Here is a 24,890-nt window from a genome sequence, read left to right as displayed (position 1 = left end):
GACAGCCGTCAAGTCGTATGGCTATGCCATACTTCTAGTCTGACAACGGGTGGTCCTGCGTCACATCAAAGAACATGCTCGTTGTGGCGTGGTGTCGAATAAGCTCTCGACAAGTGCATACCATGGTATGGGTTGCGACACGTCGCGCCTCGGTGGGCGTGCATCGGTTCCTTCTCCATCCTATATAAAGAGGCTATTACTTCGCCGAGGTACGCATAATACAAATTTGGCAGCCACTTTCTCCGACTTGAGCGTCGGAGGGTCGTCGCGGAACCCTTCCCGGCTAGACTTTTGTGCAGGATCACCGGAGCTTCGTTCGACTAGCCGGAAGTTCACTCCAACGATTGGGGCGTGCCGCGTGATCGCCGGAGCTTCGTTCGACTAGCGGAAGTTCACTCAGCGATTGGGGCGTGCAGCGTGCCCGGTGTCCTTGGTTCGTGATCGGACAGGATCAAATGGCGCGTCGGGGCGCTCTGCGTCCGATCGAAACAATGGGCGGTGCCGGCGACAACACACGGTGGCGCTTTCTAGGAAGAACTCGGCCTCGGTCGAGATAAGGGCCAAAATTGTTGAACAAAAGCGAAGCGGTAGAGCAACAGCAACATCTGCGTCGGGTGGCGGCGGAAGCACCTCCGACCACCGTCGCGTTCCACCGGCCTTATTTCGCACCCACAGGCCGGACCAGCTCGGAGATAGAGACTCTTCTTGAGACGAAATGCCAGGCGAGATGACGAAAAGGAAAGCTCACGGCGGATTCATCTCCGGCGGACGATCGCGATTCTGGAGGCTATTCTACGAGACCCTCTGCCCAAGCACTACGTGCCTCAGGCGATAAGCGAGTCTGATGGAACAACGGACCGGATGACCATCAGGTAAGTTTGACAACCTGACCACGCTCCGTGATACAGATGGGTGAAATGCGCGTCTTTCTTACCACTCTCTCGGGATTTGCTCAGCGGTGGTTTCGGAGGTTCCGGACGGATCCATCACGAGCTTCAAGGAATTCGAGCGGCCTTCCTCCACCAGCAGCAGGCGGTATCAAAAGACAAGTGTAGTCTGTGTTCGCTCAAGCAAGGGCCAAGAGAATCGCTCGAGCTTACATCGTGATTTCGACCAAGTGGCGATGGACATCCCAGCCACCTCGAGGCGATGATGAGCGCCTTCACGCAAGGCCTTGCGGATGGGGACTTCTTCCGGCTCCGAAAGCCGCCCGAGATTATGATCACATGCTAGAAGCCAGCGAATATATAAATGTGGAAGAAGCGCGGCCTTCGGAAAAGGAAGCTCCGGTAGGCGGGCATCTACTCACTGCGGAAGCAGACACCGCTCGGCCCCAGAGGACCGAGGGCGTCTGATCCGATCCCCATGCGGATCTCACGTCAAGAGGTGGGCTGCTCGAAGCCAAAGAAGAGGTGGACCCTATGTTCGCACCCTCCGTCAGACGGATCGCACACACGAGGGATTGCGAAGCCTTCCTTTGTATCGATCTGTTCCGGAAAGCCGAGACGATCTCCTCCCATCGACGGAGACATAGGACCCGTGAAGCGGACGGACCCGCACCGAGAGACGACGTCAGACACCGGCACGATCTCAGGCGGGAGAATCGGCGTCGAGAGCAGTCACGGCCGTCCGCTCGAGAAGAGGAAAACAACAATACTTCCGGGCGAAATCAGTGGGACCGACCGGAGGAGACTCAGTCGAGCGGAAAGGCGGGCGTCCGAGCAGATCCACGCGGTCATTTGTAGCAAGGCGGTGGACCGGAAATCACTTCGGACAGGGACTTGGAAGGAGTAAAGTGCCCACGACGACGCTTTCATTAAAGCGGTAGTAGCAAATTATACCATTCACGCGTATTTGTTGACACGGGGCTCGGTCGACATCGTATTCAAGGCGTTCGATCGGTGCAATTGATCGGTGAGCTACCATGTGACCCGCTCTGCGGGTTTCTTGGCAACGAAGTTCGGTAGGTCGGACGGATCCGACTAGCCACCTCAGGGAGAGGGCCGCTCGGGAGGACCAGACAATAAACTTCGTGGTGGTCGACTCTCCATCATCCTACAACGTCATTTTGGGACGGCCGGCAATTCCGAGCGGTTGTCTCAACCTTCCACCGGAAGATAAAGTTCCCGTGGAGGACAAAGTAGGAGAAGTGAGTGGAGATCAGCTAGCGACTCGGCGGTGTTATATAGAGATGATCCGAGCTTGCTCCGGGCGCCAATCGAGGTAAATGCCATAACCAGAAACCTCTGCTTTAATTTATGATGAAAAGGAGGAAGTTCAGATCCATCCAGACCCAACCGAGGCCCGACTTTATCGCCTCGGATCGAAACGGAAGGAGAAATCCAATAGTAAATCATGATGTCTTTGTGCAGTCGACATGAGTTGCCGGAACCCATGAGCTGTGTGACGTAGGTTGCGTGTCGGCCGGGCCTCGGCGATGAAGCGGAGAAAAGGGACTTGATGCAGCAAATGCCATCGTCCGGCGGAGTAGAAAAACTTCGAAGGCCACATCGCGAGGTCACGGTTCCAGTGGTGGCGTAGTATTGGTCTCGGCCGGGCGGCAGTGGAGGGTCTGCGTCGACTTTCGAGACCTAAGCAAGCATGCCCAGGACTTTTATCCTCTGCCGGATAGATCAGGTGGTGGACTCTGCGGTAATTAATTGCATGTGGCGCCTACGGATATCATCAGTCTGCTCGCCGGGAGGATCGAGAAAAGTAAGCCGTGGCAGCACGTATTGCTCTGAAGTGATGCCGTTCGGTTGAAGAATCTGGGGCCACTATCAGCTTGATGAACAAGGTGTTCGAGGAGCAAATCGGGCGGAATCTGGAAGTTTATGTGGACGACATTCTTATCAAATCCGTCCAAGCGGCCGATCTTTTCAGGATATGGAAGAAACCTTCCGAGCACTGCGCAAATATGGAGTCAAGCTAAATCCCGGAAGTGCCTGTAGCTAAAGGAGGCGTTTCTTGGGGTATATAGTGGCCGGAGGAATCGAAGCAAATCCAAAGAAGGCTAAGACATGCCGCCCCAAGAAATACAAGAGAAGTCAAAGGTTGACCGGTCGGATAATTGCTTTATCCAGATTCATCTCGAAACCGACCGAGCTGCCGTTCTTGAATCTGCCTGAAACTCTAAGTTCGATGGGATGAAGAGTGTGACCAAGCATTTGAAGAGTTGAAGACATATCTAAATTCTACTGTCTTGTGGCCGATCGTGGGTGAGTCATCATATATGTATCGTCGTCAGCGTCTGTAGGCTCGGCACTTGTGAGGGCGAGCGGCGAGCCGGTGTATTTTTTAAGCCACATTTTAAAAGAATCTCGTTACATTGGGCTCGAGAAGTTGGCCTTAGCTTTGGTTCTAGCCGGCGCCTTCGGCCGTATTTCTTGGCTCACACCATCATTGTCGAGCAGCAGTCCACTCGGAAGGTCTTGTTGAATCGAAGCGTCGGACGGCTTATCAGTGGACGGAATTAAGTGAATTTGACATCGATATCAGCCCGCTCGGCGATTAAAGCCCAATCCTTGGCTGATTTTGTGACGAAGTGCAGAGAGCCGGAGGCTATGTGGAGAATATATGTGGATGGATCCTCCACGGCTCGGAAGTGGGATCGGAATATTACTACTCTCACCTCGAGGAAAAGATGCACTTATCCATTAGATTACAAGCGTTATGATGAAAGTCGAGGCCCTTATAGCGGATTGCGGGCCGCTCGGCGTGTGGGGCGGTCGGGTGACACTTTATTCGGATTCATTGGCGCTCGTGACTCTCGGCGCCTTTGAAATCAACGTGTTGAACAAGCTCTGAGGCCTTTGAAAACTCAAAGCTACTTTCAGAGGTGCTTATTGGAAGATTCCCGAGCGGAGAACCGTGGCCGATGAGTTAGCGAACTCATGAGCTCAATAACAAGTCGCCGTTCAATGACAATTGAAAAAGCTGCTGGTGGCGCGTGTCGGCGGATCTGAGGCCTCGCATTTCAAGAGGCGGAGGACACCTATTATAGAATTTCGGTTCGGCACCACACCGTCCGATGAATATGCGGGCTCCTCGGAAGAAGAGCGGTCGATTTCACTCATCGGAGATCGACTTTACAGAAAGCTTTCTCGCGTCCTCTGCTGAAATGTGTAGCTCGGAGGACTCACCACATCCTCCGGGAAGTACATCGAGGATCATGCGGAGGTCGTCAGGGAGGGCTCGTTAAAAAGATCCTCTTGGCGGATACTTTTGGCGACTTTACTAAACAGATGCCGCTCGGATAGTATCTACTTGCCTTTCATGAAGTATCACAACTTCTCTCACCGACCGGTGCAGAGGAGATGAAGGCATCAACCATCTCATGTCCGTTCGATCGATGGGAATGGATATTGTGGGTCCATTTCCGATGGCGACGGGGCAGAGGAAATTCTTACTAGTGGCGGTGGATTACTTCTCCAGTGGGTGGAGGCCGAGCCGCTCATAATCTTGAACAAATGGTTAAAAATTCATCGGCAACACATCTGTCGGTTCGGCGTCCCTCGCCGACTAGTGTCCAACAACGGGCACAGGGAAGATGTTAGAGGATTGGTGCGAGAGCTACGGCGTTGAGCGACATTTCACATCCGTGGCCTATCCTCAGCACCAACTGTGAAATTCTTCGAATTCTTCGCGCTCGGCTCGACCGTTTGGGAGGAGTTGGCGGATGAAGTCTTAGCGTCTGTGGGCCATCCGAGCAGCCGAAAGAAGGAGCGAGTCCACCGTTCCATTTGGTATATGGCGGTGAGGCTGTCATTCCGGTCGAAGTTGGAGTTGAGTCGACCGGATCGAGCTACGATGATGACGCCGACGAAGAAACATGGGTGGACTTGGTAGAAGGAGAGGGGCGTCCGGATTCGGTGATGGCGTCTGGTCGGTGGATGAAGCAAAACTTCTGACCGGTAGCGTCGTTCCCGATCGTTCAGTCGGCGATCTTGTGTGGAAGAAGATCAAGCCGGTGTCGGCAAACTTGAAGCTCCGTGGGCGGTCCTTTCAAAATCATCGAAAAGCTCGCTCGGTGCGTATTATCCGGAGGATGAAGGCGGTCGGCGATTAGATGAACCGTGGAGTCGAACCACCTCCGACCTTAGGCGGGGTGAAAGGTGTATCCTTGTTAATCACCGTGTATATGGTCATTTGAAAATGCAAAATGAAAAGTCAAAAGAGCGAAAATAAGGCATTATCATTGAAAACGAAGGCCCGTGCGCTCGGTAGGAGTATATGGGTCGAGCGGCTCGAAAATCGGGGCCCGTCTGCGTTCGAGCGGAGGTAAATTATCGAGCGAAATGCTCGTGAAATAGACCGTGAGCCGTTCGGTCGGAATCGTTCTCATGTTGGGTGTGGTCTGTTAAATATAAATGTATATACTTTTTCGTCGCTTATATGCTTGCGATGCGAAGCAAAAGATAAAAACACATTGGCGTTCTCAGATGAGCGGTTCACCGTTCGGTCGTGGAGTTAAATATCCGGCGGGAGCTCGGACTCGAAGACCCCAGGCCGCGGGCTGCGTATAGAATATAAGCATCGTTCGAACTTGAGACCCGAGCTGTTCGGTAGGGCTGCGTACTAGGGTGGCGAAAGAAAAACGAAACCTGCGATCGGGGTGATGGCGGGAGGTTATTGCACGGAGCGAGGCTGAGCCGTTCGGCCGGTGTGTAGTCTCAGCAGGACGCGTCGAGCCCCGTCGTTAAAATCGAGGCCTTTATAAAAACCGCCGTCGAGCTCAGGCGATAAATATCGAGAGGCAGTGGCGTCATAAATAATCCGGACGTCGGCAAACCCGTCGTTAAAATCGAAAGCCATATAAAAACCGTCGAGCTCAGACGATAAATATCGAGGCAGGCGTCATAATTAATCCGGCGGACGTCGAGCCCGTCGTTAAAAATCGAGCCGCCGGCTATAAAAGCCGTCGAGCTCAGGCGATAAATATCGAGGCGACCGGTATAATTAATCCGGCGGACGTCGGCAATCCGTCGTTAAAATCGAGGCCGGCTATAAAAACCGCGTCGAGCTCAGGCGATAAATATCGAGAGGCAGTGGGTCATAAATAATCCGGCGGACGCGTCGGCCCCGTCGTTAAAATCGAGGCCCGTAGGCCGGCTATAAATATCCGCGTCGAGCTCCGGCGATAAAGATCGGAAGGCGAGGCGTCATAAATGTCCGGCGGGAAGCGGTGAAAATCCAAAAACCCCTTTGAGGCGGAAGTAATAGGCAGTTAATCGAATTAAAAAAGCGAACAAGTGAGCAGCGCCGTGATGGTCAAGCGGAAGAGTTTTAAGAAACACTTAAAAGTTGGGACGAGGAAAAATTTCTCATTAAAATAGGAAGGCAAGATTATACAATATCTGAGCCAAAAGGTCATTCTGAGATAATCGGGGCGAGCAGTGGGAATTGAAAAGTTAAGCGAAGCGCTCCTCGCAAAATCAAAAGGCGTCGGGATGTTGTCCATCGCTCGAGGTCCTCGTCGGGGATGGTCGGCTCGGCGAGCGAGATGACCTTTGGTCTTTAGATAGCCCACCGCCGCCTTAATGGCCTCCTCGAGCGTGGGGATATCTTGTCGGTAAACTTCTCTCCGAAGTCTTACGAGCGGAGGAACGCTTCACTTCGTCCGAGCGGGGCGACTCCCCTCTTGATATTCTTTGGTAGGGCGTGGGCGGCGTCGCTAGCGACTGGAGATCCTTGAGTCCCGTGAATCTTTGGAGATCGGTAGGCGGCTCTCTTTTCGGTGGCCAGGCGTCGAGGTCCTTGATCGTTGCTCCGGCCCGGATCTCCACCTTCATGTGGTCCATATCGTTGATGGCTGTTGCTTCCAGTGGTCACCGTCCGGATCTCCTTGTCTCGTTGTTTAATCATTGCTTGAGCCGAACGACCTTGCTCGCCGATCGGAAGCCCTTTCTCGGCTCTAGCGATTTCTTGGCCTTCTCCAGCGTTGACTGCCTGGCGTCCCCCGCGTTTTGTTTCTTCGGTTCCTCCTCCAGCTCGGCCAACCGATCGCTAATGGCGATCTGCTCCACCGTTACGCTATGAAACACGGCGGGTTAAAACATCAAATATGAGAGAAAGGAAGGGAGGGCCGTACGATGGTGATTGAAGGTTCTTGTCGTAGAGCCGGGAGTCGACTTGGCTATCGACTCGGCGTCTATCGAGCTTGCGAGAGGACCCGTCGGTGATCATCTGCTCGAAACACGGCCGATCGGCGGCGGCCGTATCGCCTCTGAAGGGCGCGAGCAGTTTTAAGTAGATTACGGCGCTCGGCCCGCTCACGAGATAGCGCCCGGCGGAAGAGGTGGGTAGCTCGCCTAAGCGCTGAGGCGTCGTCGAGTCGTCAGGGGACGGCGGAACTGAAGTTGGCCTCGGAGAATCACGAGGGTAGGGGTACTCTCGGCCAGGCTATTCGGACAACACTGCGTCTACACCTGCTCGGGTTGCGGCTCATGAGTGTAGGCGGTCTGCGGATTCGGTCGTGGCGTTCCAGTCTTGTGACACGTCATCGGCGAGCCCTCTACTTCACTCGCGGGTTACGTGTGCCCGTGGCCTCATCGGGAGGCGGGCGTCAGGGGGACCGTTGGCGTCCCTCGCCTTCTTCGGCCGCGGATCGGTAGGAGCGAAGACTCCGTTCGGCCTCCTTGCTCGTCGCGCCTCAATCCGGCGGCCTTGATTTGAGCTTCTCGGTGGCTCGGCCTTCCACATGACCTCAGGTGCGGCGGAGAATAAATCGATTAGAACAAAATAAAGGGGAGATAGGGAAGCTTACTCATGCTATGAGGCAGACCAAGCCGAATATATGCATTACTCCTGGGAGAAGCATCTTGTCGATGTGATAGCGCTGACCGACTAGCTGTTCGGCTGCGTGGAGATAATCTGCGTCACCTCTAAACTTGCCGAGCTCCGGTTGCGCAGGCATAGCCGTCTGCCACTTGGTGCGGAAAGTGGGCCGCTCGGGAAAGCGTATGTAGAAAAAATGCTCCTTCCGGTGTTTGTTGGAGCTCGGCGTATTATCGAAAAGGACGAAGCCTATCCTAGATTGGAAAACAAAGGTGGCCCACTCGGCTTGCTTGGGATAGTAGAAGTAGTGGAAGATTTTTGGGGTTAAGGGAATGCCGTTCAGTTTGAACAAAACTACCACTCCGCTCAGCAATCTAATAGAATTGGGAACTACTTGGCCGAGCGGAATGCGGAAATAGTTGCAAACTTCTAAGAAGAATTTGTGAGGAGGAAAACGTAGTCCGGCCAGGAATTGATCACGAAAGAAGACAACAGTGCCGGACGGAGGATCATTAGGCCGATCGGAAGGCGTGGCTAACACTATTTCGTGGTCGGTCGGTAGGTCATATGCTCGAGTAAGTCGCATGGCGTCTTCCTCGTCGAACCGACTTTCCATGTTCGAGTACCAAAGACCCGGAACACCGCCGGTTGACTGCGAGGTACTGGTCATGATCGAAAGGCCAGAATGCGGGATAGAAGAAAATGGTTCAAGCGATGGGAGAAAACCGACTGACAAGGATGATTAACAGAAAGAGGAATGCGTCTGGAGCGAGAAAAAGGATCTTACAAACGCGGGAGATGATCGGAAGTTGCCGAGCGATCGTCGGAAAATCTGAGCACGAAGTCGCCGGCGAAGGGAGGAGTGACAGGAATCTGGAAACGAAGAAGACGAAATGTGGCGGAAGCGGGTCGGGTCTTATATCGCCGGGAAGCGATCTCACCGTCCGATCCAGTCGTCGATATCGAGGTTGTCGTCGGATCGTCCGTTTGAAACGGTGTCCCGTCGGAGTAGACCGCCGTACTACGACATGGTCGCCACGTGTCAGCCGGTTACTAGCCGCATTTAATGAGCTCCTCTTACCGTGCGCAGAGCACGTGATGGGTAGTGTGGGAGAACAACGGACATCGATTCCAAGAAAATACAAGGCACGGACAAAGTATCGCCGAACGGACAGATATCGCCGCTCGGAGGAGCATCCTTATGCATGGCCGAGCGGCCTAAGGCAATGATCATTGTTCGACGGATCGGCGGTTCAGTCGGTCGGACATTGCCTCCTTCGACTAGACTCGATGGGAAGCGAGTGATCCGTAGTAAAATCCGAATCCGTAAGGGTCGGCCGAGGGTAGGTCAAGGACTGGTGGTTCGCCGGAAAAGAGCGGCCGGACTCGGAAGAAAGAAATCGATAGTAAAGGCACCTGGTAGGGACGGGTTACGCCTTCAAATAAAGCGATGCGTAAGGACCGGCGGAAGGAAGTGCCGCTGGGCGTATGAAGAATCAAGCTCGTCCGGACGACGTTCATCGCCCGCTTCGTGGGCGGGCACCAGTCGACGGTGGGTAAAGGCGGGGATATCTGGCGTGCGTCAGTCGTATGGTATGCCGTACCAATCTGACAACGGGTGGTCTGCCGTCACATCAAAGAACATGCTCGATTGTGGCGGCGTGGTGTCGATAAGCTCTCGGCAGTGCATACCATGGTATGGGCTGCTGACACGTACGCGCCTCGGTAGACGTGCATCAGTTCCTTCTCCATCCTATATAAAGAGGCTATTACTTCGCCGGAGGTACGCATAATACAAATTTGGCAGCCACTTTCTCCACCACTTACCTGACTTGAGCGTCGGAGGGTCGTCGCCGGGAACCCTTCCCGGCTAGACTTTTGTGCAGGATCGCCGGAGCTTCGTTCGACTAGCCGGAAGTTCACTCCAACGATTGGGAGCGTGCCGCGTGATCGCCGGAGCTTCGTTCGACTAGCCGGAAGTTCACTCCAACGATTGGGAGCGTGCCGCGTGCCCAGTGTCCCTTGGTTCAGCGATTCGGACAGGATCACTATAGATTACTCATTGAGACAATCCTTGAACTCATCAAAATTTAATTGGCTTAAGCCCAACCAAGAAAATAAATATTAATGACGTTACGGCTACCAAGGTCCAAAATTTCGAGTTGTATCGAAGTTCCAAAATTTGATTGGAACAAAACTATTTCAGTATTATATCATACCATATCAGTGTTTCGATATATGGTGCTAGTGGAGAATTTGACAGGGAAGAAGGAGATGAAAACAAATAAGGAAAGATCACATCTATATTCTTAGCTCCCATATGAAATAATACAATTTTGACATTGAATTCCATTAACAAAAGTTAAGAAAAATAACAAGTATTATTTCAATTCATCTTGACATGCTTTATATGCAGCCTATCAAGAGAGGTTTGGATGTTAGTATGACACAATACTATTTGGCAAGTGGCAAGTAGTTTTGAATTTTGATCATTTATTAAAAGAGTAGCTCGGTGCATGAAGATCCCGCAAAGCGGGGAAGAATCTATTGTACACAGCCTTACCCTGCTTTGAAGAGGTTATTAACGAGACTTGAACCCGTGACCTCTAGGTCACACGATAATTTATTAGAACAATAATTTTAAATGTGTCGTTCGGTACGATAAGAGATTATTGATATAGATAAAAAATAACTTATCCAATTGATTTAAGCTACTTGTACTTACATTGACTAGTTACACCAAGGATTGAGATCACACATTCTAATAAAATGTGGTTTTAACTAGGCAAGGCACAAGGTACAAGGTACAGACACACATTCTTAGCATTGTAATGCTCAACAACAGATAAGAGTATTTTTTTTTAAAAAAAAAAATTACTCTCTCCAAGCCCATGGTCTCACAAATAATCCAAAAATGGCGTCAGTTATTGAATTTTATCATATTTAAATATTCACATTTAAAATTATTTTTTAACTTTTAAGACGACAAAATAAGTTGACTGGACCAATATTTTAGATTTTGAAAGGTTGAGTTGAAGTCCAACTGAATTTGGATCCATTGTGTAGACAAGGTGAGAGGATCACATAGGTTCGGATTGAGATTTGGACTCATTTTAACAAGCTTAGGTTAAAACCAAATTCATATTTGGGAAAGTCAAGTTCAAGTGCATTAAATTGAGTTACCTTAGTTTCTAATAGGGAATTATATAAACTCCTCCCTCTTTCTCTCTCCATGTATTCCCCCTCTTCCTCTTGATTCATCCATTCTTCTCACAACACCACTCACTGTCTCATGCCCTTTTCTACTCGCCACCCTACCCTGCCCATAGCCACTATCGGCCTCTCCTCCTTCAGAAGCTCTCTCTCTTAATCTTTCTCTCCCTCTTGTCTCTGCTTGCACAAGCAGCCGCCTTTGCCACTTAGAGTCAGGACAACTGCCACTGCATGAGCCATGACAGTTGTTGGCGTGAGTCATGACTCTCTCTCCTTTTCCCTCTCTTTTTTGCTCGCACAACACTTTCCTCTCCCTCCTGTCTCTCCTTGCACAGACAGTTGCCTTTTCCACTCGTCTCTACTCGCCCAACACTAAGGGGGTTAAGGGGTTCCATGTTCATTGGTTCCACATGGACAAATGCAATAGTCCACTATAAATTAAATATTAATATAAATTGATGTTTTTCCTAATAACTAGAGCTTTTGGATTAAGTGGTTTAGGGAGCATATTGAAGGTTCTACATCCCATATAGACAACTGGAGGTCTAAGATTCAAATCCTACTTAGTATAAAAAACATGATATTGAAGGCTCTACATCCCATTGTCTTGAAGGCTCTACATCCTATATAGACAACTGCAGTGGTCTATTGTAAATATATATGTAAATTGGTTCCTTTCCTCTTGGCTTGAGCTTTTGGGATAAATAGTTAGCCAATAAACTTTAACACACATAAAAGGAATGTAATACCTGATGACTCTAAACCAATAGAGCTTTGTTCCACGTTTAAGGGAAGTAATGCAGCCGGGGATGTTATCAACTGTTCAGTTGAATCTTGAGTCTTTAGAAATCCATCTAATAAAAAACCAACAGACCTTGGTCTGATTTCTACTACTTCTCCTCTTATGTATACGTTCATCCTTGATCTTTCAGCAATAAGACTCCTCAATTCTTGCATTGTCATTTTCTCAAATATTTGCGGAAGTATGGTTTTAGCAACAACTATAACACTTTCCTGCAAAGTAAACATCAAATTGTAAAAATATAGAAAGGGATGCATGAACTCGAGTAACTTGAAAGTTCAAACATTAAAGGAACTAAAATGCTTAACAATAAACATGTTTTTCATTCAATTATTATCAGTAGATCATGATTGCAAAGTGTAGTTCAACTGGCAACTACATCAATCACATTCTCATTAAATATTTATACTACCTAATATTACATGACTAGAAATTACTCTGAAGAGGAAATTTTAATTCTAGCGACATACCTGATTGTCAACGAAGCTAAACTATAGTAGTAACAAATAAAGAGAAACATGAGATATAGTGTATAATAGTATACCTGCCAAAGAAAATCTTCAATAGCTGGATCTGATCTTAGTAGTGAGAGTATCTTTTCAGAGTCAATGAAAAAACAATGGACAACAGAGTCAGTAACCATGTCACAAATATATGGCTTTCCAATTAGCACTTCGTATAATCCCAAAGTAGTTCCATGTGAGAAGGTTGGATGCAATGCATGCTCGTTTGCCAACTTCTTACTGGTCCACTGAGGAGATAAACATTTATTAAATACCAAGATACAGTTGAAGTTAAAAGAAGAGCTTAACTAAAGCATAGCACATGGAGGACTTTGGATCTAACCTTAACTACTCCAATTGATATGAGCCATATTCCAGTGGGCTTCAAACTCTCTTTATACAAGTTTACACCATGTAGTTTTATTGTTTCCTTGGTTGAATTTTCAAGAGGCTCACGGATATTAGAGGGTAATGCGCCAAGCAAAGGATGGGAACTTAACAGCTCACCGATTTTCGGCATTTCAACCATAGGTGGATTTCTTAGGAGCTTTTTGAGGTCAGTCTGCAAAGTCAGTAGAATTAACATTGCATATGTGAAGAACCAAGGAATTTTGAAGGATGGAAATTTCGCCAATGTGAGATGGGGATTTTCAGCTACCTGCAGAGCATCATATAGATGAAAAGTCTCCTTGTCTTCCAGTAGTCCAACTTCCTCAAGATTTTGCACATATTCACTCAGATGTTTCAGTATAGAATATGTTACTTGTCTTGTCTTGACAACACGGAGGACCTAGAAGCAAGACAAATTTGTTTGAGAAGAGCATGAAGTGCATAGTCATCGGAGACAATTAAAAGTTTTCATTCCATTTTCCTGAAAAATGTTACAGCAATTCAGACTTTATTCAACTAATAGGAGAACAAACAAAACATGTGTGGAATTAATAACTATCTCAACTTGTCCCTGAAACAAAGGATAAACGTGCTAATTGTTATAATGTCAGCCTAAACATCTCCAACAGAAGTATGATTCTTCAAGGAATGCACTTAGAAGTTACATACCTGGGGAAATGCTAAGCGAACATCTTCCAAAAATTTTCTAGCTTCCTCACCTTCTTCATTGCTTTCATTGATAACAGCAGTAGCAATTACACTCTCACCTGGTGAGGGAAGAACTTTCAGTAAAAGTGTCACAAGTAGTCAGGCAAACCATCTATAACTAGAGTTATAAAATAAAGTCAAGATTCTAAAAAACTGATGCCTGTGCGGTTAAGAATCTCTTCTATGCTAGTGTTGCTGTTTGTACCAATGAGTATTGTATTAGTGCCAACACTCGACATACTTTAGCATGCATTGACACACACCAGAGCTTATCAAGCTAATATTTGTAATTTTTGGTATTTGCCACTCTAAAATTATAATTCAATTAAATTAATTATGTTTGTTATTTTTTGTAGCTAGTTGTTTTAAAATTTTAATTCAATTGATAATCTAATTGCTACATAATTATTTAAAAAGTAAAGTTTAGTGGAGGAAGATTTAAGTAGTAAAATTCACCTCAATTCAACTTAACTTGCATTGAAGTAAAAAATAATAATAATTCATTTTTAATATACCTATTTAATTGATATTATTTTATTTTCAAAAGTAGAAAATCTAACTGCAAATCATTACAACAACAACAACCAAGCCTTATCCCACTAGGTGGGGTCGATCTAAGTGCCGATCATTAAATGAGCAAAATCCATTTGAATTCATCTTAGCACCTTTTAACATGTGCAGAAATATGTCGAGTATAGATATACTATAGTATAATAATTTTAGTATTGAATTCACTATCAAATTCATTAAAGGAAATACCTGAAACATAAAGATGGATATTAAAAGAGGAAAACTCATCTAATTTTCCTCAAGTTTATTGAAGGAAATAAACTAAGTGGAAAAAAGTAAAAGAGTAAAAACTCATTTAAATTTATCTCGGCACACTTTCAGCATGTTGGGTGTCAACCACAATACAGTGTCCAAAACTGTACCATTCTATGCAACGATAGAAACCCATGCACAAATTATATTGCAAACCTTGACTGCTAGTATCCTACAATTTTTCATCTCTGATAAATTATGTAGCAGACTCATAGATATCATTTTTAATATTCATGAACTAGTTTATGAAGCAAATTCTGAACTGATTATTCATAGAACAAAGATAAGCCAAAAACAATGATATGCACATAAAGTGGCGAGTAATGTACCAAGAAAATCATGAAGTTGCCTCCTGGCCATTCTATGGGCACGAAGAAAAGCTGCACATATATAGCATGCAGACTCCAACCGTTCCACAGTGAAATACGTGACCAGCCTCCGTGGAAATCTTCTCATATGAAGGAACCTATAATACTTTGGGAAATGAACACTGGATTTTAAACCCTTCCAATCAGATAGAGGAGCACTTGCTACCAAATCCATAGCTTCATCGACAGACTGCATCAAGAGGTTTGCTGTAAACTGTGTTATTCTTCCCTCATCGAGCATTCCCCAATAAGCAGCCTGAACACCTGAAACATAAGATACATTTAGGTCCTTACAGAGTGACAAGCTTGAAAATCGACAAGGAGTGGTATTTTTCACATTTACAATTGGGATATAGAATTGAGTTCTCAAAAAATGTAGAAAATGAAAGAACTAAGCAAACAACAACAACAACAACCAAACCTCTATTTTTTAAGTGGAGTCGGCTATATAGATCCTCCTATGACTTTGAGCTCAATCCTGTACTAAATCTTATTTTATCATTACCAATCAAGTCTTCTTTGGTTACTTTCTTCCTCGATTAATTTGTGTATTTGTCATGCTTTCACATAGTCTAACTGGAGTATTTATTGGCCACCTAATTACATGTTCATCTTACTATTTTATTAAAAATCTGCCCCCTTTACTAACTAATTTTGGTGAAACCCAAAATAAAATTACGTTAATGTCCTTTTTTCTTTGCACACCAAAAATAATTTCAAGGTTTATTAGTAATTTCTACAAACGGATCAATCAGGGATCTAAAGTTCAAGATAGCTGTGGTGTGGGATTTTTTTCATTAAGCAATCAGTGATCTAGAGTTTGAGATTCAGCTGTGACGTATTATTGGAAAATTTTCTCATTATTAATCAGGGATCTAGAGTTCGAGACTCAGCTGCAGTGTATTATTAATCAATAAAAATCTAGAGTTTTCTTTAGTCTCATATCTTAGAATTGACACACTGCGAGCAGAAAAACTTCTGTGAATACCTTGGGTCGGCGATGTTAGAAAACATACTTTTCTAGGATTTTTGGCTAAAATCAAGTATGATAGTAAATTCATTTTTTATTAAGGGGAAGTCCATTATAGTAGTTTGGTGCTGGGATTCTTTAACATCACCCTAGCATTACACTATTGCATGGGTCTAATGCACTCTTACCCAATTTATATCTGATATATAAAGAATTAAATTAATTTTTTATAAAGGAGAGTTCGTTACCCGCATGCGTTCATGTATTATATTATACATGTAACCAGGGGCAGAACCACGTATAGCTTTGGTATAAAATTATAAAAATATTAGAGTCTTGCCTCACTAAAAAAAATAAAAGTAGGGACAATACTCAAAAATTAAAACTATTTTCTATAGGTCAATTCTTCTTTCCTCAGATCTCTCCTTGCATTGCCCCACCTGATATAAGGGGCCTAGCTCACGCAACGTGTGTGCACGATTGCTAGTACCACCTTAAAGACATCACTCGGAGTTTTTCCTCAACAACACAACCTGACATTCTTTCTAATGTTTTCATTTCTTATCATATCCATCCTCTTATGTCCATATATCCATCTTAACATTCTCATCTCTGCAATTTTCATCTTATACTCGTGTGCTCGATTCGTAGCCCAATATTCAACTTTATATAACATAGCAGGTCTAATCGTTGTTTTATAAAACTTACATTTAAGCTTTAGAAGTACCTTACAATTACATAGAACACTTGAAGTCCTTCTCCATTTTAGTCATCCTAATTGTAGCCTATGTAAAACATCTATATCAACATTCAATCCTTTTGCAAAAACAATCCAAAATATTTAAAGCTCTCAATTTAACACATCATCTCCCATCTTAACAATTACCTTATTACGCTTAATACTACTAAACTTATATTTCATATGTTCTATTTTTACTCTACTAACCTTAAAAAATTTAACTTTCAATGTTTCCCACCAAGATTCGAGCTTGGCATTTATTCTTTCACGTATATTATCAACCAAAACAATGTCATCTGTAAACAACATGCAATATGGTAATATGTCTTAGATGTGTCGAGTGAGTTCATCCATGATTAGTGTAAAAAGATATAGAGTTAAAGTTTATCCTTGATGTAACCCTATCTCTATAGGAAAGACTTCGATTAATTCGCTTAGAGTATTCATTCTTCTCATTATATCCTTATATATATCATTAATTATTTCAATATACACTATACTAACACTTTTCTTCTATAGAATTCCTCATATAATTTTCCTTAGACTCTGTTATAAATTTTTTTTAGGTCAATGAATACCATGTGTAAGTCTTGCTTCTTTTTATGATACTTCCAATTAGTTGTATGAGAAGATATATCATTAACCTTTCAGGCATGAATCCAAATTGATTTTAAGTCACCTCGATCTCCTTAATTTTTTTAATCACTTTTTCCTAAAGTTACATAATATAACTTATTAGCTTAATGCCCCTATAATTCATACAATTGTCTCTTTTGTTTACCATTTTTCCGTTTTGCATTCTATTTAATGTTTGCTCTACTTCTAAAATTTAAATTTTCGAAAAATATTTAAAATTCTATACTCCTCTGACCTATTTAAATTTCTTAAGCTAAGTTTCTCACTTAAACCTTTATTAAGAGTTGATGAAAATATCTCTTTCATCACTCCATTATTTCCTCATCCTTCATTAGTACTCTATTGGAATCATTTTTAATGCATCTTATTTGGGTAAGATTCCATGTTTTCCTCTCTTTCACTTTAACTATTCTATAAAAGTCTCCTTCCCCTTATTTTGTATCGAGCATTCGGAAGCTTCATTCTTCGCTTCACTCACTACTTTCTTGGCCTCTTTTTTTTACTATTATATGTTTTTTTTTTAAAAGTGGACAATAACTTATAGGTTGTTTGTTGTTGTCACTTTTTCCTTTCTCATTCCACCATCAAGATACTTTATACATTAATATCAGTCCTCTTGACTCACCAAGTACACTTTTGACCATCATTTTCAAATTTGATGTTATCTTATTCTATGTTGTATTAGAGTTGTCAAGTACTTCTTCTAATATTTGTGCTCCTACCCTTTCCATAAAGATACTTTGCTTTCCATCCTTTAACTCCACACTTGATCCTAGAAGTCATGCATGTTTTCTTTCTATTGATACCATGCTTGACACAGGTATCCAACACCATCAACCTATATTGGGTGTTTAAACTTTCGCTAAGGATGACTTTTGTAATTTTACCATTTTTTATCCCTTTTTCCACGTTAGAAAATCAATTTACGATTTATTTTTCCTACTTTTGAACAAGGGAATAAATCAAAACTCCATGGAAATTTACATAGAATAGAATAATTATTCCTACGAATCAAACTCGATCTCCCGGTCTATCCTCCTTATCAAACTATATCCATCTTAATCCACCCTCAACACAAATCACAATATCATTTAGGTTATAAGTTGGACAAATTTCACATTTGGATTTTGGTATCCTCACACACCATAAGTAGTCCATATGCAAGTGTCTAGACAAAAAGCACTTGGAGCCATTTTCTCAGTGAATCTTAAATAAGATTCAACCTAGGCAAGAAAAAAAAAAGCCAAAATACTTTTAGTAAACGCTAATCATGCTCCAAGATTAAGCTTCATTAGTTGTCATAAAATTATTTTGATAATGCCAAACAAATTGCTGTTTGTTTTCGCTCATCCAATCTGATTCAACTTACTGTTTGTTTTAGCTCATCCAATCTGATTCAACTTACTGATTGCTAGGGCATTATATGGCCTTTGTCAGATGTATCCAAGTATTGTCAACAAATTTACTTCATTGAGAATGCAACTTCCAACTTGTAATGAGTGATGTATGTTTAATCTCAAAACCACTTATAGATGATATTCATAAACAAAAACTGCAACACCTTCTATGCAACACCTTCTAAGTTTCTCTTCAATGTACATAAAACTTTTATTTTTTTTTATAATTTTGTTGCATGTTGTTAGAACAGGAAGAATGTTCTCCCTGTGCTTTACTTATTTATTTATTTTTGAAAATGGTGTTCTTCCTGAATTACCTCATCAAAATAGATGTGTGCCAATAAAATGTTGCACCTGACATTTCATTGAGCTTCTACCATAACATGTTGACGTTATGCTGTCTAACACTTAATGGCCAACACATACATGTGCAAGGTGCTGACCATGCATGCTAAAGAAGAAAAATGACCAACTTGATAGTCCTAGTATATACTAATTATACACATATTTTACAAGCAGCTTACCATTCAGAAAACGCACACGAATGTCCCTCAGGTTCATTGTCTGCAAGTAAGACTCATCCTCCCCAACATTATGGGGGTGTATTTGACCTTCATCCAAGTTATTTAAGCATGTAATATGCCTAATGATAGTGTGCCAATCAGCAGGCCCAAGTTCTTCATCATCTCTAAAATCACCGAAAGATTCTATGGCCTTGTTCCGCATTTCGTACTTTGCAAAGTTTAGTACACGAATCTGCAAGGTGACATAACAAAATGAACTTAGACAGAGATTGTAAAGGAACCAGAAATAATGTGAAAAATTTAAACTTTCGTTAGCTAAATTGTGTTGCATAATAGACATTCATCCTGTTCAATCCATACCAAAATAAAAAAGCCTAGAAATTAAGGAAATGATGAAGGAACTGGGAAGGCTATAGTTAAAACTCCTAACAAATATTTAGTTACATTCTCTTGTGAAAGGGTTTATTTTGATTCGTCTTGTCAAAGACAATAAAAATTGGCCAAGCCAAAAAGAGAAAAACCTAACCGGTCTAACGTGTGTGAGTTATAAATTTTAACAATATATCAAAAAATTATATATATATATATATTTGAAACCAAATAATAGAGGCCAAAATGATAAAGCAAAATAATTTGTTTTTTAAAAAATAAATATAAATAAAAAATGATAATTTTGGTCAACAGTGACCAAGCAATAATTTTGTCAAAATTGCTAGATCCACTTGACCGTCCAAAGTAATAACTCACATAGAAAATGATTATGATTGATACTAATATAAGTACTAACCTTTTCTGTCGAGAGCTTATCCATGCCTAGATAATGAAGCAAGAATTGTACAGTCGATCCATTCACAATTAATGTCAACAAAACAACCCCACCAGTAAAGAATAGAAACTGCATCAAACAAACAATATCATATTTCAGGTAATTTTGTTGGCACATTTAAATATAGCAACTCTTAAAAACATACCAGGATCCCTATCTCTTGTGTGAGAATTGTTTGATTCAAGTTGTCACTGTCGCGCTGAAGAATAGCAAAAGAAAAGTGTTACATTAGCATCCAAAGAGATGATAATCCTTTTCAAGTAGCAAATAAGTAATTCTCCATTCAAGGCAACTCACAGAATGACTTATGCATAGGACTGAAAAGCGCATTAATCCCAAAAGTCAAAATGTGGCCTATGACCAGCAAGTTATAGCAGGCTGTCATGGGTGTTTTTAGAGTCTTGAGGTATATACATATGGAATGTAAAAATACTGATAATGACCTAGTTAAAACCAAGATCAAAGTCTTTATTTTTTTCCCCTTTAGTGTGCAATTTTTTATTTATCTATTTTCTCTATCGTTAATTTAGAACACTCCATTCTTCATTAAACCGTCTCTATCCGACTTAACACGTGGTGCCCATTCCTAATCAGTAACAATGTCACAGTGTTTGAGTTACTGGATAACTACATGCATCAGAAAACTTGATATTTTAGGATGGGGACCATTTTACAGAGGTCTAACATAATGTTTAGGCCAACTAAAGTGTCGGTTTGTCATGGGGCTGAGCCACACCATCCAAAGCAATGCTTTACTCAAGGTAATTAGTAGGGCTAGAAGGCTACTATCTCTGTAAGTATGACTTACAATGCACCTTGGATTACATCAATGTTTTATGATCGGACCAAATCATCCAATACAACCAATTTAAGAATTGAGTTCCAATTTGGACCAGTTCAAGATAATAATCATAGTATGAGATGGCAACACGGTTGAAATATATTGTTTTAGTAATTAACTAAAATCCAATACTAGCCGATGCAAATAATCTTTTTTATGTCACCTGTGTTGATTAGGTGAATAAATATTGTGTCGTGCTAACACGATACATCACTTAACATGCCATAACATGCACAATAGTTTTTATTTTATAAGTAAGAAAAGTACAATTACAAATAATACTTCTCAACATGCATTGGAGTAAAAATGAATAATTTTTTAAAATTCAATTAACAATAGTCTTATCAAAGTAAAGACGTTAAGTGAAAGTGGACTAAATAAGTAAAACTCATCTAAATTCATTGTGTCATGCTATAATATGTCAAAATATTTCAATGCATGACAAAGCGTATTGCATGTCAACACAACATGGTGTTGTAATGATAGCATTCCAGTTATAGTTCAAAACACCAATAAAATACTTTTACACTTGTTGCGTTCCAGTGTTTAATTGTCTTTTCTCTCTTTTTTTCATCATCCTCCTCGCTCCACATCCAATTCTGTACTAGCATCATGTATCAACACTTGAACACAATATCAAAATTGTCATTACAGTCAAAGGCTGAAACTTCAATATGGCTCGAGATTTCAAACCCTGTTCATCATCATCATCAAACTATGTTTGTCCAAACTATTTAAAGTCTACTACATGCATTTTATTCCTTAATTAATCTCAATGTAAAAGCTATATTGGTAGTAATAACTAAACTATATTTTATTACACCGAGTAAAATTTTCTTTAGTCTCTCTACTTTTTGCATGGGTTATACTCTAAACAATTTGACTCTTCTAATTAAAAAATGTATCAATCGCCTTAGAACAATCTAAATCATCTTACCTGATATTTTTAGCATTTTTATATATTAAAACTATACCTAATTCATCTCAAATATTAGCATCTTTTAGTATATCCTTTTAGAAACCTCACACAACAATCTTAACATTTTAATTTTTATTGCATTATCTATTTTATGTGTCGTTTCTTATCGACCCAACAGTCTTATTCTTAAAGTATAACAAATCATACCGCAACCATACAAAAAAAATTATTTTAGCCTAAGGTGGTGATGCAATGATGCTCCAAAGTGGAAGGATTTGACCAATTGGTTTTTATGTGTTTGGCAAAGAGTTTAAGTTAGGTTTCACTTATGTTTAGGGTTTAAATTATGTTTGAATTATGTTTCAAATGTGTGCATAAAGTGTGTATGGACTTGATAGAAGTGCTTACCAAACTTATGAAGACACAAAAAGTAAAACTTAAGAAGCAAGATGAAAATTAGAGAAAGAAGATAAGACCATAAGAGATGACGAACAATGTTGTAAATGGCGGTAGGCGGTGGCAGGGCGGTGCCTAGGCGCCTAGGTCGCCTAGGCGGTGCCTAGGCAGTGCTTAGCCGGTTAAATTAATAGGATAATTTTATTAGGTTTTAATTAAGTCTATTTAAATTATCTCAATCATAGTTAGAAGTTGATTAAAATTATTAACATAAAGTACTTTAATTAAACCCTAACTTACGACTTACTCTATTTAGTCGGGCGACGAGTTTAACATATCGTCGGGACCGCACGACGAGTTTGGACGTGTCATTGGCCTAAGCAATGCGTCGAGGCCTAGCGTTAGGCCCGAACGACGCTTCTCGGCCCATCGCCAAGCTCGGGCGACACGTTCGGGCTTGTATGACGTGTTCGAACGCGTCACAGGCCCAGCCGTCGTTTCCAAGCTCGCGCGACCATCCGAACTCATCATCGGACCCAAGCCATGCATCCGGATGTATCGCGGTGGCGAAACGGCAGCAGTGGCGACTTTAGGCGTGGTAATGGCGGAAGAAAGTGAGTTGCCGCCTAAAGCACCGCCTCAGCTAAGGCAGTGTGGTTGATGCCCGCCTCTCGCCTAGGCGGCCGCCTCGACCATCATTTAGAATACTGATAATGAAAGATAAACAAGGATCATAGGATGAAAGGTAAAAAAAATTACTCAAAGATTTTCAATTTATAGGCATGCAAGGGTTTATTATGGAAATAAGACAGAGGATTAATAGGTTGATTCCTCAAAGTGGGCTATTTAGTAGAAGCACAAGGGCAATATTTTGAATCGGGTAAAATATAATAATAGGGAGAGTAATTGATGGTTGTATAATTGTCATAAGATTATTTACTAGTAGGAATACACATGGAAACAAGGGAGAAATAAAAGAGCGATGGAAGAGGTATTTTCATCAACTTTTTAATGAAAGTTTAGTGATCAACTTAACTTAAGTAATTTAAGTAAGTCAAATGAGCATAGAAATTTAAATTTTTATCGTAGAGTTTAAATTTTAGAAGTAGAACAAGCTTTAAATGGGATGTAGAAAAGTTGTTAGACCAGATGATATTCCGATAGAGGTATAGAAATGTCTAGGGAAAGAAGATATTGAATGACTTACAAAATTATTTAACATGATATTGAAAACGAAAAAAATGTCTGATCAATAGAAGATAAGTATTCTAGTTCCCTTATATAAGAAGTATTAAACTAATGAGTCATGCCATGAAACTTCGGAAAAAAGTAATAGAAAAAAGATTAAGGAAGGTGACCACGGTGACCGAAAATCAATTTGGATTCATGCCCGGAAGGTCGACAATAGAAGCTATACATCTTCTTAGACAATAAATTAAAAAAATATCAAGAGCAAAAACAAGATCTACACATGGTATTCATTGACTTAGAAAAATTTTATGATAAAGTCCCAAGAGATATTATATAGAGAATTCTAGAAAAGAGAGGTGCTAGCGTAACATATATTGAACTAATTAAGGATATGTACGAGAATGTAACGACTAGAGTAAAGACTTCAGACGGAGTAACTGAAACATTTCCAATAAAGATAAGGTTATATCAAGGATCATCTCTAAGTCCCTATCTTTTTACACTAATTATAGACGAACTCACTGCACATATTCAAGACACAGTATCGTGGTGCATGTTGTTTGCAGATGATATTGTTTTGATAGATGAAGCACGTGAAGGAATAAATGTTAAACTAGAAACTTTGCGGGAAACACTAGAAATGAAAGGTTTTAGACTTAGTACACTAAAAACAGAATATATAGAATTTAAGTTTAACAATATTAAATATAATAAGACGATTATTAAGATAAGATACGACGAGTTGCCCAGAATCGAGAGGTTTAGATATTAGGATCATTTTTGCACAATGATGGAGGAATTGAGAGAGATATCTTACATAGAATACAAGCAAGATGGTTAAAATGGAGGAGAGCGTCGGATGTTTTATATAATAGTAAAGTACCTCTAAACCTTAAAGGAAAATTCTACGAAGCTGCAATTAGACATGTTATGTTATATGGAGTTGAATGTTGGGCTATGACTTGAGCACATGAGCAGAAGATGAGAGTTGCAGAGATGAGGATGTTAAGGTAGATGCGTGGACATATGAGAATGGATAGAATAAGAAATGAGAGCATTAGAGAAAAAGTCGAAGTTGCAGCTATTGAGGAATGGTACGGGCATGTACTTAAATGACCAATAAATGCTCCAGTTAGGCGATGTGAAACTATGACAAACAAACATTTCAAACGAGGAAGACAAAAAAAAACTTGGTTAGCCATGATAAATTAAGATAAACTTTATTTAAATATAGATGATGGTATAGTTGGAGATAGAGCTCAATGACATAAAAGGATCCATATAACCGACCCCACCTAGTGGGATAAGGCTTAGTTGTTGTTGTTGTTGAGGAATACACATGGAAAATTAAGCACACACATAAGGGAAGAGGAGCTCAACCTAAGGAAGAAAACAAGGGCAACTACAAGTTAGCACATAAAGCGGTAATCAATGGACAAGAGGGAGAGTTCATTAGATGATAGGATTGTTATAGAAGCATCACATGTTGAGCCACGTGACACCTCTAGTAATGACTTGGAGGCTTGGAGCTGAACGTGAGGCCTATAAAGAGGACTTGATGCTATAGTGAAAAGGGTACCAATAATGATATTTATGGAGACTAGAGCTCTTGGTCTTTGACTCTGGCTCGATCATTCCTTAGAATTTTGCATCCTCACAATCAATCTGTCTTTGGATCGTGATTGCATGGGGCACAGTAGTGCTTCAAACAAACGGTGGGCTACTTGATCAAGGTATATTTCAGTCTAATTGTGGTCCCTTTGGTCAAACTAAGGCGACTTGGAAAAACTACAGACACTTCAGATGAGCTGAACCAGTGAGGAACTCTCAATCAGGCCTGTCCTCAAGCTAAATTGGGCAGGTCATTCT

The 24,890-nt window shown here is 42.0% G+C and overlaps 1 protein-coding gene across 1 annotated transcript in view; it reads right to left on the bottom strand.

The window, feature by feature from the left end:
* The window catches only part of LOC121976920 (sodium/hydrogen exchanger 7-like), a 46,825-nt gene that overhangs the window by 1,911 nt on the left and 20,024 nt on the right, over positions 1 to 24,890 (bottom strand). The window contains exons 10-18 of the mRNA XM_042529337.1: positions 19,820 to 19,873; positions 19,636 to 19,743; positions 18,849 to 19,080; positions 14,544 to 14,846; positions 13,354 to 13,451; positions 12,953 to 13,084; positions 12,638 to 12,856; positions 12,336 to 12,542; positions 11,739 to 12,003 (exon numbers count right to left, since the gene is read on the bottom strand). Of these exons, the coding sequence (XP_042385271.1) occupies positions 11,739 to 12,003; positions 12,336 to 12,542; positions 12,638 to 12,856; positions 12,953 to 13,084; positions 13,354 to 13,451; positions 14,544 to 14,846; positions 18,849 to 19,080; positions 19,636 to 19,743; positions 19,820 to 19,873 (1,618 nt within the window). The remainder of the gene's footprint in view (positions 1 to 11,738; positions 12,004 to 12,335; positions 12,543 to 12,637; positions 12,857 to 12,952; positions 13,085 to 13,353; positions 13,452 to 14,543; positions 14,847 to 18,848; positions 19,081 to 19,635; positions 19,744 to 19,819; positions 19,874 to 24,890) is intronic.

Source organism: Zingiber officinale, chromosome 4B, assembly GCF_018446385.1.
Source record: "Zingiber officinale cultivar Zhangliang chromosome 4B, Zo_v1.1, whole genome shotgun sequence".
Classification (NCBI taxonomy): domain Eukaryota; kingdom Viridiplantae; phylum Streptophyta; class Magnoliopsida; order Zingiberales; family Zingiberaceae; genus Zingiber; species Zingiber officinale.
This window is presented reverse-complemented; position numbering and strand designations above follow the sequence as displayed.